This window comes from Drosophila gunungcola (assembly GCF_025200985.1).
Source record: "Drosophila gunungcola strain Sukarami chromosome 2R unlocalized genomic scaffold, Dgunungcola_SK_2 000006F, whole genome shotgun sequence".
Lineage (NCBI taxonomy): Eukaryota > Metazoa > Arthropoda > Insecta > Diptera > Drosophilidae > Drosophila > Drosophila gunungcola.
The window spans coordinates 1,668,811-1,685,291 of record NW_026453168.1 but is presented as its reverse complement, the minus strand read 5'-3'; the positions used below and the strand labels follow the sequence as shown (position 1 = coordinate 1,685,291).

At 39.3% G+C, this 16,481-nt stretch overlaps 2 protein-coding genes across 2 annotated transcripts in view; one reads left to right on the top strand and one right to left on the bottom strand.

The window, feature by feature from the left end:
- Window positions 1–2,947: 2,947 nt before the first annotated feature.
- Window positions 2,948–16,481, bottom strand: part of LOC128254963 (probable G-protein coupled receptor Mth-like 7) — a 31,540-nt gene continuing 18,006 nt past the window's right edge. Inside the window, exons 2-6 of the mRNA XM_052984359.1 lie at window positions 4,156–4,275; window positions 3,921–4,097; window positions 3,606–3,857; window positions 3,357–3,531; window positions 2,948–3,284 (exon numbers count right to left, since the gene is read on the bottom strand). Of these exons, the coding sequence (XP_052840319.1) occupies window positions 3,086–3,284; window positions 3,357–3,531; window positions 3,606–3,857; window positions 3,921–4,097; window positions 4,156–4,267 (915 nt within the window). The 5' untranslated portion in view covers window positions 4,268–4,275 and the 3' untranslated portion in view covers window positions 2,948–3,085. The remainder of the gene's footprint in view (window positions 3,285–3,356; window positions 3,532–3,605; window positions 3,858–3,920; window positions 4,098–4,155; window positions 4,276–16,481) is intronic.
- Window positions 9,463–11,152, top strand: LOC128254839 (uncharacterized). Its single transcript, XM_052984151.1, is given in 7 exon segments — window positions 9,463–9,633; window positions 9,705–9,755; window positions 9,854–10,268; window positions 10,338–10,406; window positions 10,467–10,646; window positions 10,649–10,835; window positions 10,889–11,152. Coding segments are annotated over 7 exon segments (1,104 nt in total). The 5' UTR covers window positions 9,463–9,619; the 3' UTR covers window positions 11,077–11,152.

Below are 16,481 nucleotides of genomic sequence, written 5' to 3'. Positions count from 1 at the left end.
ACCACCCATCCATTCACCCTTTCACCCACTCACCCACACGCATATACAAACTGCAATCGAGCATTTAGGCAGAGGAGTCAGGTGAAAGGGGTGAGGGGAGGGGAGGTAGTGCGATGGGTGAAAAAAGCGTGCGAAATTCATGGAAGCCCTACAATTGAACGGAAGCTGTGACCAGTCCGCGCAATTGAATCAGTTTCCCAGCAAATGGTGGGGCACGCGAAGAGTGGCAAATAGTTTGTAATTGCTTTGCTCACTTTTAAAATGGGAAAGGATATGGGTAAGCGGACAACAATTAGTTTTAAGCATTAAGAGAAAACGAACAGTCAACAATTTAGTTATAGTCAAATATGGCTCTTCTTAACATAGTGATTTATATAAATTTGTACTTATACTGTTTAATTAAAATATGTACTTTTAAAATTTTTATTAAGAAGTTATCTTTTTTTTGTGAGAAGAATTGTAAAAAGTTTAAATGAAGTTGTCTAAGCACGAACAGAAATTCGTATCATGAAGTCCAAAAACCAAATAAAAACATTAATATTCATAGAAAAAATCGTTATGTTTTTAATTTCCTCTTAAATAAGCAATTGATAAACAGTTGGTTTCACAAATGATGTTGGCGTTTTTAAATAAATTTGAGTTGTCTGAATCATACCTTCATTTAAAAACTGTAAAATAGTTTTTTTTTCCAAGACAAAATATTTGTCTACTTCCTTCCTACATCCCAATACAGAACTGTGTAATTCAAAGCAAAACGTTTTACTGATTGTTCAAAACATCTATCATTGTTCTATTCATACTGATAAGCGAAAGAACTATTTAGGCCTCTGGTAGTTGAAACCAAGCTTATGTAGTACCCACTTTCATGGTTGGCCTTACCTGGCATGTGACCCTTGTCATCTCTGGGCCCCGGATCAGAGACACAGGCTTCTCCAGTCCAAGTCCAAGTCCCATTCCCACTCCAATTCCAATTCCCATTCCCGTTCCCAAACCCAATCCCCATCTCCAGCCCAATTTTGATCCCCCTCGAACACTTTCGCCTCGGAGCAAACACAAAAGGCCACATAAATTCCTGTTTCTGTTGTGGCCGGCCTTCCGTGGCTATGGCTACCCATGGCGTGAGATGCTGATCCGAGAGTCCGTATCCATATCCATCTCTCCAGCTCGGAGCCCCCAACTCCGGTCCATAAACGGATTGGCCCCGAGGTGTAAAACTTGCTGTTGCTGTTGCTGCTGCACACTTCTCAAAAATGCCTGTCAATGCGTGACATTTCATATTTAAGTTATAATCTGCATGCATTACTTTTCGGCTCAAAAAGAGAGGGGGGTATGTGAGGTGGTGGCCGGGCCATGTAGAAATTTAATGGCATGCTAAATTAACTGCAGGCTAATTTTCAATAAAACTGACAGCCGTATGTGTATGTGTGTGACGCGCCCTAAGTTAATATGAAATGAATTGAAATGAAATGAAATGAAATGAGTGGAAATGAGATGAGACAAATAGAAATGCCAGTTTTAGAAATTAAACAAAAACTTAATAAATACCTGCAGGCCATTGAGTTGCAATTAATAACGGGGTGAGCTCCCAAACTTTTGGCGTAACCGGCCACCCAACCGCCCAACCATCCAACCACCCACTCCTAACTGTTGCCGCATCGAACATGTTGGCAACATTGAAACCAGTTTTCAAGGCTTATCACAGCCAGCATCTAAATTATCAGGCAATGCGCTTTTGCCGGCAGGCTGCCATATAAACACAACGTCGCAACATGTTGCGACTGAAGAAGAACAAGAAGAGCGACAAGGAGAAGAAGAAGAAGGCGGGGGGTTGGGGTATCCGAATGCCCCAAGGGCAAAAACACCGAACCCACCGAAGTACAGGAACAAAGACAGAGATAGAAACAGAATCAGAGACAGAGACAGAGACGGAGGTGAAGAGAGCGAGCGAGAGTTACGATTTGGACTGCCCTGATGCTTGGCTGATGTCGCTCCATCCCGTTCACCCCCCTCCCTTCATCCACCTGGAAACCAGAGAACCCCTCCCCCCCATCCCCGCCTCTATTCCTGCTCCTCCTTGGCCGCAGGACATTCGCTTGTAATTATAATATTTCATCCCAAAAGTAGCTCCCAGGCATCAGTCAGTTTCGGTTTGCGGTAAGTGGGGGAGCTGGCTGCACAGGCAACAGGGAAAGGGGGACGGAGGGGGCGGGGCCGGGGGCGGTCGGAGCAGTGCGGAGCGGAGCGGCAGCAGCAGCAGCAGCAGCAGCAGCAGCGGGTTTTGGCAACAATGCAGCAGCAGCCAACAATGATGAATTTTTGAACTCAACGTGTAAAAGGTACAGTGATATCTGCCAGGTGAATGAAAGAAGGCAGACCATTTGACATAATATTAACCGAGCTAATTGAGAGGAGTCATAAAACTACTGACACGTAGTTTAAAAGCGTACATTTATTTTTATTAACATTATGACTTCAAACTTGTGTGGAAAGTAGAATTTACTGAGGATTGTGAGAAACGTAAATTGTCTTATTGTCTCTTTTAAAAATGTATTATTTTTTCGTTATTTCATTTTCTTGTAATATTGTTTAATTGGTCTTTAAGCTTGTAATATTTATTCGTTTCCTTTTTTGCAACAAATCGAATGCCGAAAAACTCTTCTGGAAAATCCGTAATAGTTTTATTTCATCTCAGTAGGTAAAAGATTTTTTCATCTTTATGAGATTATGCCAGGTAATAATAAACTAATTTATAAAATAAAATTATAAGGTGTTCAACTTTTCTTTGGAAATCTAGAAACATTTCTTATAACTGTAAGTTAGTTTAATTTACGTTATTGATTGGGATTTTTGAGAAACTAAATGAAACAAAATTATTTGCATTTATTGAGGTAATGGAATCTTTTAAGAAATAATTAGAAAAACAAAAGAGTATAACTTTATCTTTCCTCAGGCATGTTGTCCTGCTTATTTCTGGTATTATAGCTCCTTAGAATTTAGGCCTTTAAGCATCGTTCTTTACGTTTTTCTCGAAATCTAAAAGTACATAAAATAGGTTACTCGAAAATCTGTGACAATCCCTTACGTCTTACCTATCCATGATCATCAAAAGCGTACTGCGCTTTAGAACAACCAGCAAAAAAATTACAGCGCCAAAAGCGAAATGGAAGTAGTCGGATATCGTAAGGACCTTCTGCCCAATTTCATTGTGCCTTACCAAAAACGAAATTGTATTCAGATTCAATGTAACGCCCGTCATAATAAAGATACGCAGAAACGTCAAATAGCTGTGGTCGAGAAATATGTATGAAATAAATACTATGTTCGGCTGTTAAAATAAAAAAGAAAGTAGGCCATACGTCTGACTGTCGAAATTCATACATGTCGTCGTTTCGTCCTCTCGATCGGTTAACTTCTTTAGCTCTTTCTTCACTGTCAAAATATGTGTGGCTATGCGAACAAACATGATCATATTAAATATACTCAAGATTAGTAATGGTCCATGATAGTAGAGCCAGGCAATGTTTTTTTCTTCTGTAATCGAAAGAAAACAGTAGCTTAAATACTTTGTCAACTTAGGAAGTATGATAGTTGCTACTCAAACATACTGTTCACCGAGCATTCAATGAAACCAACTAATGGTGTCAAATCAAATTTATGGGGGTCCTCTTCCCAAGCTAGATTCATTAAAAATATGACTCCAGTCGGAATAGCTGCAGTTCCCCAGACAAAAGCGCTGTAGATACTAAACTGATAGCGCGGTTCCTTTAGACGGAGGAACTTAAGACACTTCATCATGTGATAGCTAAAGACCGAGTTCCAGAGACCACCAGCTATGTCGAAAAAGTATAAGCTGTAACCTGCGAATTTTCATCGAGTCTTTAGTTTTTAGAAGTGTTCCAAACAAAATTTCAACAACTAACCTGCTGGAGAGCAAATGCCGTTCAATAAATTGAAATCATCTAGGACAAAGGTAAGGTCAGACATGCATATGCAAAATAAAGTGCATATAAGGCACTTGCCGATCATATTTCGCAGCTTTTTGACATAAAGATATACTGCGATCGTAAGCATATAGCATATTATCGATACAACCGTGACTGCAAGAATATAAGCCGCGATTAAAAGGTAACACAGAAAGTTGTTCAGCTTACTTACTTGCGCTGGCTGCCATTTTTGTTGCCGTTGTGCATTCGTGTGTAACAATCCATATTGTGTTGGGAAAATCCGAAGCAAAATGGTAGGGGTAGAGGCAAAACTCCTCTTTCATCCAGGAGTCTTTCATGGAGAGTAAAATTAAGGTTCCATTCTAAAGATCTTAAGTTAGAGAGGAACACAGATGTCAGATGAAGGAATGGCAAACCTCGAACAATATGTAGTCGTCTTCCCTCACTTTGCGCATCCTATCGCATTCCAAGAATCGTGATCTTATCCCGATCTGGTTGGTGGAAATGTACCATGGCTCAATTGACCAATCATCGCGGGTGACATTCAGATACAATTTGGACCCGGCAAGCTCCTCCTGCAAGCCATCGATGCACCTACCATCGGCTAACATATTCTTGCGAGGACAACAAAATGTTATTGTCTGATTTTGGAAATAACGCAACTCATTTTCGATGGATTCATTTTGCTCGGTACTATATGCAGTGTCCACTGGAATAAACGCCTCGGATTTTGGAACACACAAAAGAAAGAAAAATAAACCGAAAAACTCTATCCGCATTTTGGGCTCTCTACATGAATAACCTAACTCTACTGAAATTTAATAGTTTTGATTCGCCCCTTGTTAACATGAAAAATAGAAAAACTGAGCCGATACGCGTATTCCCCAAAGAACGTATTTCTGAGCATTTATTTGAGCTACACAAATACATACAATAAATTTGAAAATTATATTTATTATCAGGACTACCAAAATGAAATTCCATAAGAGTCACTTTTTATATACCGTCCTAACAATATTATACAAATTAATGTTTTCTCCGTAAGTTCAAAATGATATCAAGGGAATTGTGTTGTTTCAAAAGTACGCACACTGCTATTAAAAAGAACCAAATAGCGAAACCCAAAGAAGTTTAATCCCCAAAGGAAAAAACTCTGAAGTTTTTTTATCCACAAGTCCGATGATGGTAATCATGAGCTATGTTTTAAATCTAAATATGAATGCCTTATTAAATATATTTTAGAAAATAAGCCTAAAGCACTGTTGCCTTTCTTTTGAGGCAAAGTTTTCTACTGGTAAACTAGTTCCAAAATTCTACATCACATATCTTACATGATTTTACGTTAACTAAAAAGTATTTTCTATAAGTAATGTTCTTCTATACAGAACATTCATTATTTATCCTATTGTTAAATGAATATTTATTTATTAATAACAGACTTATGAATATGCAATAAATGGTGATCTTAGCTGGCGTTGTTTAAGAAAAAGCCCTGGAGAACAAACCACTAATAACTGCCACAGAATCTAATTTGATCAATATTTGTTTTTATTGATATGCGTTCTATTAATGAAATGCTAATTTTTAAGCTGATAAGAAATACATATTCATTTGATGGGTTACAGTAATATACTGTTTGGGGGTATCGAAACAATTGTCATATAATTGTATTGTACGCAATGTTCTTATCTTACGAAACCAGCCAGACACAATCTTTAATTTAAACATCAGTTTTCTAGAGGTGCTGATAAGGAATAAATATAATAAATCTTCTCGTTATTAAACACTTATTATAATACAAATAGATACAATTTATTTTTATCTGAAAGCAGCGTCAAAAAAATTATGCAGATATTAATTTCACAAAAAAATACGATATATTCCATAATCAATTCTAGTGGTCGTCGGCTAGTAGATTTTAATTTTTGAATTGGCTTAAGGGGATAGCTGGTATAACAAAAATGTGACTTCCTCCAAGAAGTTAAGAAGAGGAAAACCCAAAAATGTTTTTCGGGAGGTTTATAATTTCAGATTAAGAATATACATATATATACTGATAATAACCTAAAAAGCTACTGCATTAAATGAGTGTTAAGTAGTATATGCAATCGAAACACATGAAGAGCAACCGTGATCGTTTCATGTCATCCAGATTGCGCTTAGCCGGTGCTCCCTGTGGATCCTCAGCGCACCCCTGACTGTGATTGTGACCTCCAACACCGCCCCACTCACGAATCCTCTCGTTACTCATGGGAGTTCAAGGGCCAAGGGATTTTCCATTTCTTTCCGCATTACTCCCGCATTGTTTGCTTATTAAATAGCTCAGCTGGCGTTGCGGGCGCAGCTCTCACTCTATAAATTAGCCGTCAATGGACGGACCCCAATCCGAATAGCCAAACTCAGGCAAAAACGCTCAGGGGGCAAAGCGCTTAAAAACGCTGACACATGAAATGCAATTCACGGCAGTCTGAAAACGGTATTAAGTGCAGTCGAGGCGCTTGACAGCGGCATGAGGCTCATTTCTGATTCCTGATTTCTGATTTCTGGTCAAGCGGCCCGGCTCTGGCATTGTGATAAATTGAGCCAAATGGCCCGCCAGGCTGCAATCATATTGAATGCTAAAATAATGCCCCCATACCTGCGACACCAGCGATGGGTTCTCGACTCCGTTCGACTCGTTGCATATTACCGCATCGTTTGCGGCGACATTTAATTAAAATTTCTTTCAGCTGATACGATGGCTCTGCCGGGTAACCAAAAGTTTTGGGTAGCCATTATTCCGCCTGCTTTGGCCGCGTTTATCGGCTGCAATTTAGTGGCTTGAAGATAACTCTTTCGCCCGCACTCGCCCGCTGCACTTAATAGCCAAATATGCATACCAATTGGCCAGGACTGGACGGGATAGGAGCCATCGGAGGAGTTGTGGCCCACACAATGGCCATAAAACGACGCTTAATGACTCCGAACTGGAGCCAGGCATTGTTATTATTATGATTATGGAACGACTTATCTGCCATTCTGCCATTTCGACATTCGGAGCATTGTCTACGAGTGTGTGCCCCAATATTACACATACGTCGCATAGGCAGCCTTTTAATTTCCCGTGCAGCAGGAAGTGCATTCAAAAAATTTAACGGAACTCATGCCGCATTGCTGATGACGTTTCCTGTCTGCCATCTTGTTTGTCTGCGGCTAAAAGATAAAGAAGAAGTAGAACGTTTTTTTTTTAATTTCCATGGAAATTCTTATGTATTTTAAGCATTTAATTTCAGTTCTTGTATGTTTAATTGCCAGTGCTAAATTAACATTGGTAATCTTGTATTAGATATCTAGGTTGTTTATAACATAAATGCATAAATTGGTTTTAAAAATAAAACCGCACAAAATTAAACATTTTTAAATTACACTTTTCCTAATCAAGAAAATTATGAATGAAAATAAACAATAGTTTCTCTGATCAAATCGAATCGCTTAAGTTTATCAACGTCAATTTCTAGAATTTTCACACAATTGCTTAAATACAATATGCATTAAATTGCCGGTTCCACGGTGGAGGTCATATTAATACCAAACTCTCCCAGTCAAAGGATAAACGAGACTTTTTCTCTGATCAAATTAGGCGCTTCAATGAGCAGGCAACGCAGACGAGGCATATGTCAAAAGTCGATACAGTTTAAATACAATTTAATTAACATTCGAATGAATAAGCGCAACAAACGAAACTGTTCCACTCCCCAACGATAAACCCCCTTTGAATATATCTGCCCAAATGCATTCGGTTGGAAATGCATGCAACTGACAGTTGCATACAACAAAATCCAAATCAAAGTACGTTTCTAGGCGTCTAAATAATCTACCGCCGCCTCAGTCCGCCCCTTTTAATTGAATGAACAACAATTCAATCTCGCTTTTTGGCTTTTGAATTCTTTGTTCTACATATATATGTGTTTTTTTTGGCACTGCTCAAACGCAATTAAAGCCAGAAAGGGAATGGCAGTCAACTCTTCAAGTCAATGCCGGAGTCAAGTCATCGTCTGGCGTATTGTCAGCTGCTTTGGCTGTCCGCCGGAGCCCGCGGGCCAACTTCTTGCCTCAAATAGCCGATGGCGTTGGCAAAGAACCGCCAACAATTCCAAAGCAGCGGCAGCAACAGCAACTACAGCGGCAAAAGACAAATACGGGTAAAAGCGAAAAAAGCAACAACAACTGCATTTTAGTTGCGCCATACCAAATGGCCGTTGGCAAGGGCTGCACTTAAAAAAATCTTTTTGAAGGAAAATACACACACAGCTGCGGTCATGAAAATAGTAGTTATATAGTAGTTAGAAATAGCTATCAAAACTAGTTTAGAAGCAAACTTTTTTAAATTTTCATGAAGTTAATATACTACCATATGAACTAAATGAACTAGATATGAACGTTTTATAAAAAACGTTTTAATTTTCAAGTAGGTCATATATCAAAAAAATTTTATTCTAATACAAACTGAATGGAACGTTTGGGGCTTTACGTCAATACTAATCAAGGCTACATTTTGTTCGTCAACAACATTAACTTAAATATATTTTAAATTAAATAAAATATTATGATCAATAATTTTTTAATTTTTTTTTTTAAGCCAAATGAGCATTTTTATTTAAGAAGTAAGCGTTTTTCTCAACCCGAGGTTAAGTGCCCATTAAGATTGAAATTTAATTGAATTTTTATTGCTTATGTATATATTATTAAAGACTTAGAAAAAATTAAAATTAAAGATTAGAATTTACTATTCCCTCAAGAATTTATTCAAAGTGGCACTACGATTTCTTATTTAATGGTTAGTTAAGAGTAGTTTTCAAGCTGGCAATATCCATATGTGTTTTCAACTCAGCACCCTATGTTCGCTCACGATGAGGAGAAAACAGAAAACAGGCTTTATGCAATGACTATAAAGACATTATATTAAAATAAATGAAAATTTAATAAAGAGGAATTTTAATTTATTTTGTTGACCCCAATCTGCCTAGATTACACATTGTTTTTTGGCAGTGTTCAGCTATTTATGTACAGCGGCTTATGTACTAAGTGCGGAACCAAGTTGAAGGAGCTGCGGATGAGAACCGCTTTCGCTGCACGGCGACTGTACGAAAAAGCGACGCTGCGTGAAAAAATGTCCTGCGGCGGGCAGCGCCGCCAACTGAGGCAGCGAGGTCCTTGCGCTTCGCTGTGTTAATGTTGCCGCAGGACTTAGACGCTCTGATGAGCGGCCAAGGGAACAGGAGCGGGGTGGTGGGGTTTGTAGGGTTGGAGGGGGGACGGAAGCAGCCGGAGATAGAAGCTGAAGGAGTGCTTGAGGCGATCGCCAGGATGGGTCGTGGAGAGTTGCCCAAGGATATGCGCCTGCGCAGCTCACAAGCTAACAGCTCGCCAGTGCAACTACTGCAACTAGTTGCAACTATTCCGCTTTAATTGCATATTAATGCGAAAATGTGTGAAATGTGCCCCCAAGGGATCGACTGAACAGCAACCCTTGACACTTGTATCAAATATATATATATATATCAAACACATTTTCGACTCTTTCACTACCAACATAAATTACATTGCAGTTATATATGTGTGTAACTTTATTTTAGCTCTCGCTACTCACGGATTATATATAGTGATCGAAAAGTAAAATGTCACGGTTACACGCCATGCCCATAAAACAGTAAGTTCATTTGTTGATCAATAGTGAAATTAAATTACATTAAATTAATTTGTGCATTTGTTTTCCTCCAGAGACAAAACCATAGTTGAGTTGTACAAAGCCAAGAAATTTGTGGCCGACTCGTAAGTAGCTATTACAACCTAAATGATCATAAAATGTATAATGCTTAAGACCAATATTTCTTTATAAATCACAATTTAATCCTTATACTCCATACAAGCCTAGCCTCGGTTTATGCCAGTCACACAAAAGTAGCACCGAATGGTCTATTGAGCACTTATTCTGTAAGTGGAATCGAGGATCGACACCTTACAGCTTCTCCCGATTTGCCGAGCCTTTTGGAACGAAGTTCCAAGTCTGAAAACAAGGATCTATATGATCTATGCCTTCTTCTGTTGGACAAAGAAGGCTATGAGAGTGACTGTTCAGGGGGAAACAGGAGGATCCCACGTCAACCCAATGGCCAGGATTCAGTCCATCAAGTTGACCACAAAAACGCAAGGGCCTATACACGCAATCAAGTGGAGCAGTTTACAGCTGAGGAAGTCGATGAAAAGCAAGGTGGTAACTGGAAAAGAAGCCCATCTATTCCTAATATGGGAGGCTCAAGAAAGAAAAATATTGTCAAGACCAAGGTGTGTATTAAACAACATTCTTCTACAAAAAAACAAATGAATCTTTTTAATTTTTTTCTGATTTTGTAGCTTAAGAAACAAAATAGGGAATGCACTGAAAAGATAGCCGTACCGCTAAACTCGAAACCTTATCGTAAGGTGAGTAAACAATTTAAATTAAATATAAAAAAGGCGTATAAAGAAAATAATTTAATTTAGTTAAGTCGCCAAATTCCAGAAAGCAATGTTACGCTCTGTGCCGAACCAGTCATCACAGCTAAAAAGCAGCCTAAAATCCAAGAAACATTCCAAAAAAGGTGGATAACGCACAGAAGGTTGAAGTCCAACCACATTTGGAAGAGCCCGCTGAGAAACCCTTTCGATATTCCGAAAACCCAAAGAGAACCTTAAGAGCAGTCCTTGAACAAGTTGAGGGCAGAACAGTTCGGAAACAATTGATAGGTCCAGAATGGAAACCCGATATTCTATCCACAAAGGATCCAAAGGAAACTGCTGAAAATAAAAACATTAGCCAAATACTATGTGTCTGGGCCTCCGAGCAGATACATTTTGTAATGAAATTCATAGGTAAGAGTGCCAAGGATATACCGAATCAATTTACAACTCACCGACTTTTTCAGATGATCACCACACTTATAGCCTACTCTTGCTGCTGGCCACCTTAGTTTACTTGGCCTATATCCTGTGCTACGATGTTAGTGAACATATAAACGAGGAACGGCGATATCTGGCCAAGATGAACAACTCGGCTCTGCCGATGAAGTGCTTTTACTACCTGATGCGACTGCTGAGAGCCCCCATATTCTGATGGTCGAGGGAAATGGAAGTTTTAATCAAACAGTCTGCATTTCAATAATAAAACGGCGCAATGTTATTCAGTTCTATTTCCATGGCGAAATATTTATTGTAAAATATTTATAAATGGATATATTTCGGTGTTTTTTGTACCCCAGCAAAGTGTTGAAAAGGACTCGCGCTCCGACGCCTCTTCTGCAATGCCACGCCCCTCATTTCCCATCTGTCTCACCTGGTGCCGGGCTAACAAATGAAAAACAAATATTAAGCTTTGTTGTTTTGCCAAAATAGAACCAAAAACCCGCACACACACACACTAGATGTATGTGCACAGAGAGCGCGCGGAAATTGTAAAGTGTTAAAAATAATAAATTATTTCTGTTATTCTAAGTGGTATTAGAAAATGTTCATGCATAAATTTAGATTGCCAGCGCGTGTTGCAAAAACATTCCATTGCCGGTAAATTGAAATTCCATTGTCCACAAAGGAGCGGCGGAGCGAAAAAAACAGCAGATATCCATTCTTTATCCACCTGCCGCACCACCACCCGCACATCAATAGCTCTGACATCGGATAAATGTCACGGCTCCAGGCCGACTAATCCGTGGCCTTAACCCCTTGGGGCCCCAAGTCTACAACTTTGGCCCGCATGGCACAATTTGTGTAATTTGAAAATATTTTTGTGAGCGGCTAAGGAGGCTCGTAAATCACAGATACTTCTCAGCGGCACAGGCCAACATCGAACTTGTTCGAGGCGCAGAAATCAGCATAAAGTGCGGATGATGGGAAGTGGTAGTTGCAACAACCATTTACAACGTAAACACAACGCAAACAATGCCGAGTATCTACGAAACGAAAGGGGGAGAAGAGTATCTTACGGATGGCCGCCGGCCGATTTCTTATTCGCAGTCTCAGTTCAGTCCTCCTCTTTCACTATCCGAATATGAAATCTGCCCACCGGCCTGACAAGAACTAAATCCAACTCGCTGCCGGAGGGAGATGGCGAAATAGCCCCAGAGAGAGAGAGAGAGGAAGTACTTCCAAACTTTGATTGCAAATTAAGAACAAGTATTCCCCACTTGACAGGGAAATCCCACAAAAATAATACAAAATTTGTTCACAGCTTATCTACAATATTTAATCATCTCTGTGCAATATATAAATCGTGAGTAAAATTAATAGTATTATTGTTTCGAAATTCCCTTATTTCTGGCGAAGCCCCATAAAAATGGGTTTTCTAAAACAAATGCTTGATAGAACTTTTAAAACACTTCTCTGCATGACTTACAATTGGGTTTCTTCACTATAAGTTTTTTTACTATAAATTCCCGAAAATGATGATTCAGTGCGTCCAAAATGTTTTATTAATAGCCACCAAATTAATTTAAATTTGTTTGGATATGCTAATTAGCTAGACCCATTTCCGTTTTAATTCCAAGCCGTCGACCATTAGCGGCCCTATTAATATAGTTGGAGCCTCCCAGGGCGCAAATAAGCCAACTTGGCTCGAAGGCCCCGCACCAAAATAGATGCCAATTGAACTGAGGGCGATTTACTCACATATACGGAATGTGGGAACTCTTTTTTTGCTGCCTTGAAACACTCACAGAAACACTCACAGTAACAGATACAGATACAGATACAGATGCAGATACAGGCCGAAACCTATCTTCTTTGAAGCAACAATGCGGCAAATGTCCCTGGGGCAACATCTCTGGCTCAGTGCGACTACGACGACGCTCATTTGTTTCACAGTCGTGGACAAGATAATCGCCAATGTCCGCCGCTTAAAGGAGCGGTAGAAGGGCCCCAGACGAACACCTGGAGGGGAGGGGTGGGGAGGGGTAGCGGGGGTTGGGTTGTTGGATACTTTTCGTTTTCGACCATTTGCTCGTTGCTGGAGGAAATGTATCTCAATAATTTTCACACGAACCCCGAGTCGAAATGAAGTTGTTCGAGCCCGGCTCAGACCTCTTCATCTGTGGCATTTGAGACGCATCGCATCGCATCAGTCAGTCAACAAGCTGTGGCAGTGGCAACAGCTGTACGACATAGGCACATGCAACCGGCTTACACCCGCCGCAACACACACTCCCCACTCCCTTCGCCAAGCCCCACTTGCTGCACAAGTCAGACAGTAACTGAAACTGTCACAACGTCAGAGCGGACACCTTTGGCGCTGCTTTGACTTCATTTGGGTATCAGGATCTCGGTCCCACTGCCACTCCCACTCGCACTCGCTATTGCCTTGGCTACAAAAGCTCCAGATACAGGTAAATACTGAGACAAAAAATATTTATTCTGGATAATCTTTTGTAAGATCACATTTAAGCCGAAAGATATTTTTGATGTCAGCGATGTCAGTTAGCTTTTGCCACGAAATTAAAAATCATAATCATTTAAGTATCTGGTTAACATTAAACTCAACTATTGGAAAATGTTGCTTTTGTTTATATTATTTTTTCTAAGTTATTAAATCAATCAAAATATTAAAGAGCCCATTGAGTTGCTAGAAATGACAACATTCAATATTTTCGCAGAATTTTAAAATGTATGTTTCTAGGAAGCAATCAAAAGCGGTTTTCCCAAAGTAAAGTCATGAATTTTGGCACAGTGCACTGACACAGCTACAGCTTCAGTCGAAGCCAAAGCCAAAGCCAAAGCTGATGCCTGGGCCGAAACAGAGGAGAGCAGAGCTCTGGGGCCTGTTTCGCTTGTAATTATAATATTCCAGCCAACCCAGAACTTTGCCGCCGGCCAGAAACAGGAAGATGAAGCGGCGTCATACGGAACTCTCGTTGTTGTTGCTGCTGCTGTGCCACATGCAACACGACAACGACAACGACAACATCAACAGCAACAACAACGAAGACGGCAACGACGATTCCGACAACGCCTGCAGACTTTGGGATGACCTCGAGCGCCACAAATGCTGATTACGAGGCCGTCCCACCAGCAACAGCAACAGCATTCAGACCCCCCTTCAGCAAAACCAAAAAAAAAGGAGTTTGGATATGCAGACAGTCAGAAACGAAGCTAAATTACCCTGGAACTTTCAAAACACCTGGTAGTGAATAAGACTTTAAGCACTTTTAATTCAAAAAAATTTATTTTATATACAGGATATATATATGCTTCTGTTTTAACTTTGAGCATTTCAATAAAAGTCTATTATTTGTAACTAATTTGAAAGGGTCAAACTTATTTTAGTTTTGCATGTTTTAATGCATATTTTTGTATTGCCAATGTAAGTCAAAAAAAAAAAAGTTGATCATTTTACTTATCTTGAGATATGTTCAAATATGGTCCTTATACAGGGACGGAAATACGCATTTATAATATTCACTTAACGAAAATTGAAAATACCCTGAAAATAATTTTATGCTTTTGCTGCATTTTTAAAAATATTTTAAAGATTCTGGTAATGTTGTTAATATAAATTTAAAGCTAATTTAAGGAAAAGCTACTTAAGCAAAAATTGTAAAACCAAAGCGATTTGTTCTCTACTAAACGTATTTCTGTAATATAGAAAATATACCATTTTTGCCATTTTGGCAACAGTTTGATTATGTTAAGAGCACGACTGCCTGGCTAAAAGCCCAGCCAAAGCCAAAAAAACCGGAGTTCGGCAACCTTTTCTCTTTTTAGCCCGCATGATTTGGCAGTGTGTTGCGCGGGCGGAGGGTGTATTTGTGCATGGCTCTGGGGGTCAACATGTGTGTGTCTGTGTGTGTGCGTGCGTGTCCAGGACATCGCTGCCCAGTCGCCGGGGTTGGCCCATTTACATAGCTTGAGGTATTGCACTTTATTTCATTGTGCTTTTCATATTATTGTATTTGCAATTTTGATTGCAGTTGCCATCGGTGGTCAGGGGGGGTCAAGTGGTCAGGGGGCATATGCAAAAATCCGTAAAGAGGTATTTTAAACGCAGATTGACTGACAATGGTTGGCATCTTAAGCGGGCCATAACTTCATTATTTTCCATTTAAAATCCACAAACGCACACACGCAAAAATATTGAGCTCAAGGCTCTCGACATTTTTCTTATTATGAGAAATAATATTTTAGTCAAATATTTGATTTAAATACGATAACGTGGCATTAGGTAAATAAACATAAATAAGACAAAAGACAAGAGATGTCAGATCAAATGTTTGCCCAGCGGCCAGACTTTGATTTTTAATATAGCCAGCCGTATTGACGTTGCATTTGCGGTGCACGGCACTCTATTATCAATTGCAAGGACATTGATATATGATGACTGTCGAAACAATAATAACAAAAAATAAGAAAAACAGAATGGAATTTATGTGGCCAACGGAGGAAATAAAAGTCATAAAATCAAAGCACAAATGGCACTGAAATTTACTTACATGCAGATACGGCTATCAATATTTGCATCTGCTGCTGAGAAATGAACGAGTGCAGTTCAATCAAGTGGAGATTTTAAGAGTTTCACTCGAATGCTTCGTTATTTGGTTCTTTTGGGTACTTTAATTACAATGCCCAGCAGGAAAGGATGATGGTTAAGGTTATTTTCTCTGCGGGATTGCCATTTAACTTGCGTTTCATTGGCCCCACTTAGCCGAATCGTATCCCCACTCATCCAAACTCATTCCCGCCAAGGACTGAGACTGAGACTGAGATTGAAAACCTTCATTAGGCGCAGCTGGACCAGAACAAATGTGTCATGTTCAATTTGGGGAAATATCTTTTCAGTGCCTTGATTTTGATTGCAGCTTGTCCATGGCCGAACGGGAAGCCGAAAGAACAATGCCCAAAACAATTGCCCGAAAATTTAGCAGACAGCATGAATATTGAAAACGAAAAATAAATAAGTACTAGGTACCAAGAGAAATCACAACCATTTGTACAGGGGCGTTCTAAGAAAAGTATAAAGTATTGCAAGAAATTTTAGTTTAAATATTAAAATTCTAGCTTTATTTTGTGATTTGTGATTTTATTATTTACTTTGACATGTTAAAAAACAATGGTAGTCTGCTGTTTTTAGTTTGTCTATTTTTTTAGTTATTTATTTATTTTGCATTTTTAAATATTTCTATTTTTCCAATGATTCGACCTAAAAGTTAATATGTATTTGCCCTTTTTTCTGAGTACCATTTTAGAGCCCCAAAGGTCCTTATAACAATCTTTTGAAGACTACGCTACTGATATGTCCTGTTCTCATATGCAACAACTAATTGCAGCCCTGCAAACAGAACATGCTGCAATTAAGAGAAATTTGCAATTGTACTCGAATTTCTAGCAACATTGCCAAAAATTTCTTTCATAACTTGTTTGGACTGTCAGATATGTCGGTTTGGGGTGTGCGTGTGTGGGCCCATTTTAATATGGACAAAACAAGCACACTGGGCTCCACATACGCCCACAAACGCACACACCAATACCAATAAATCA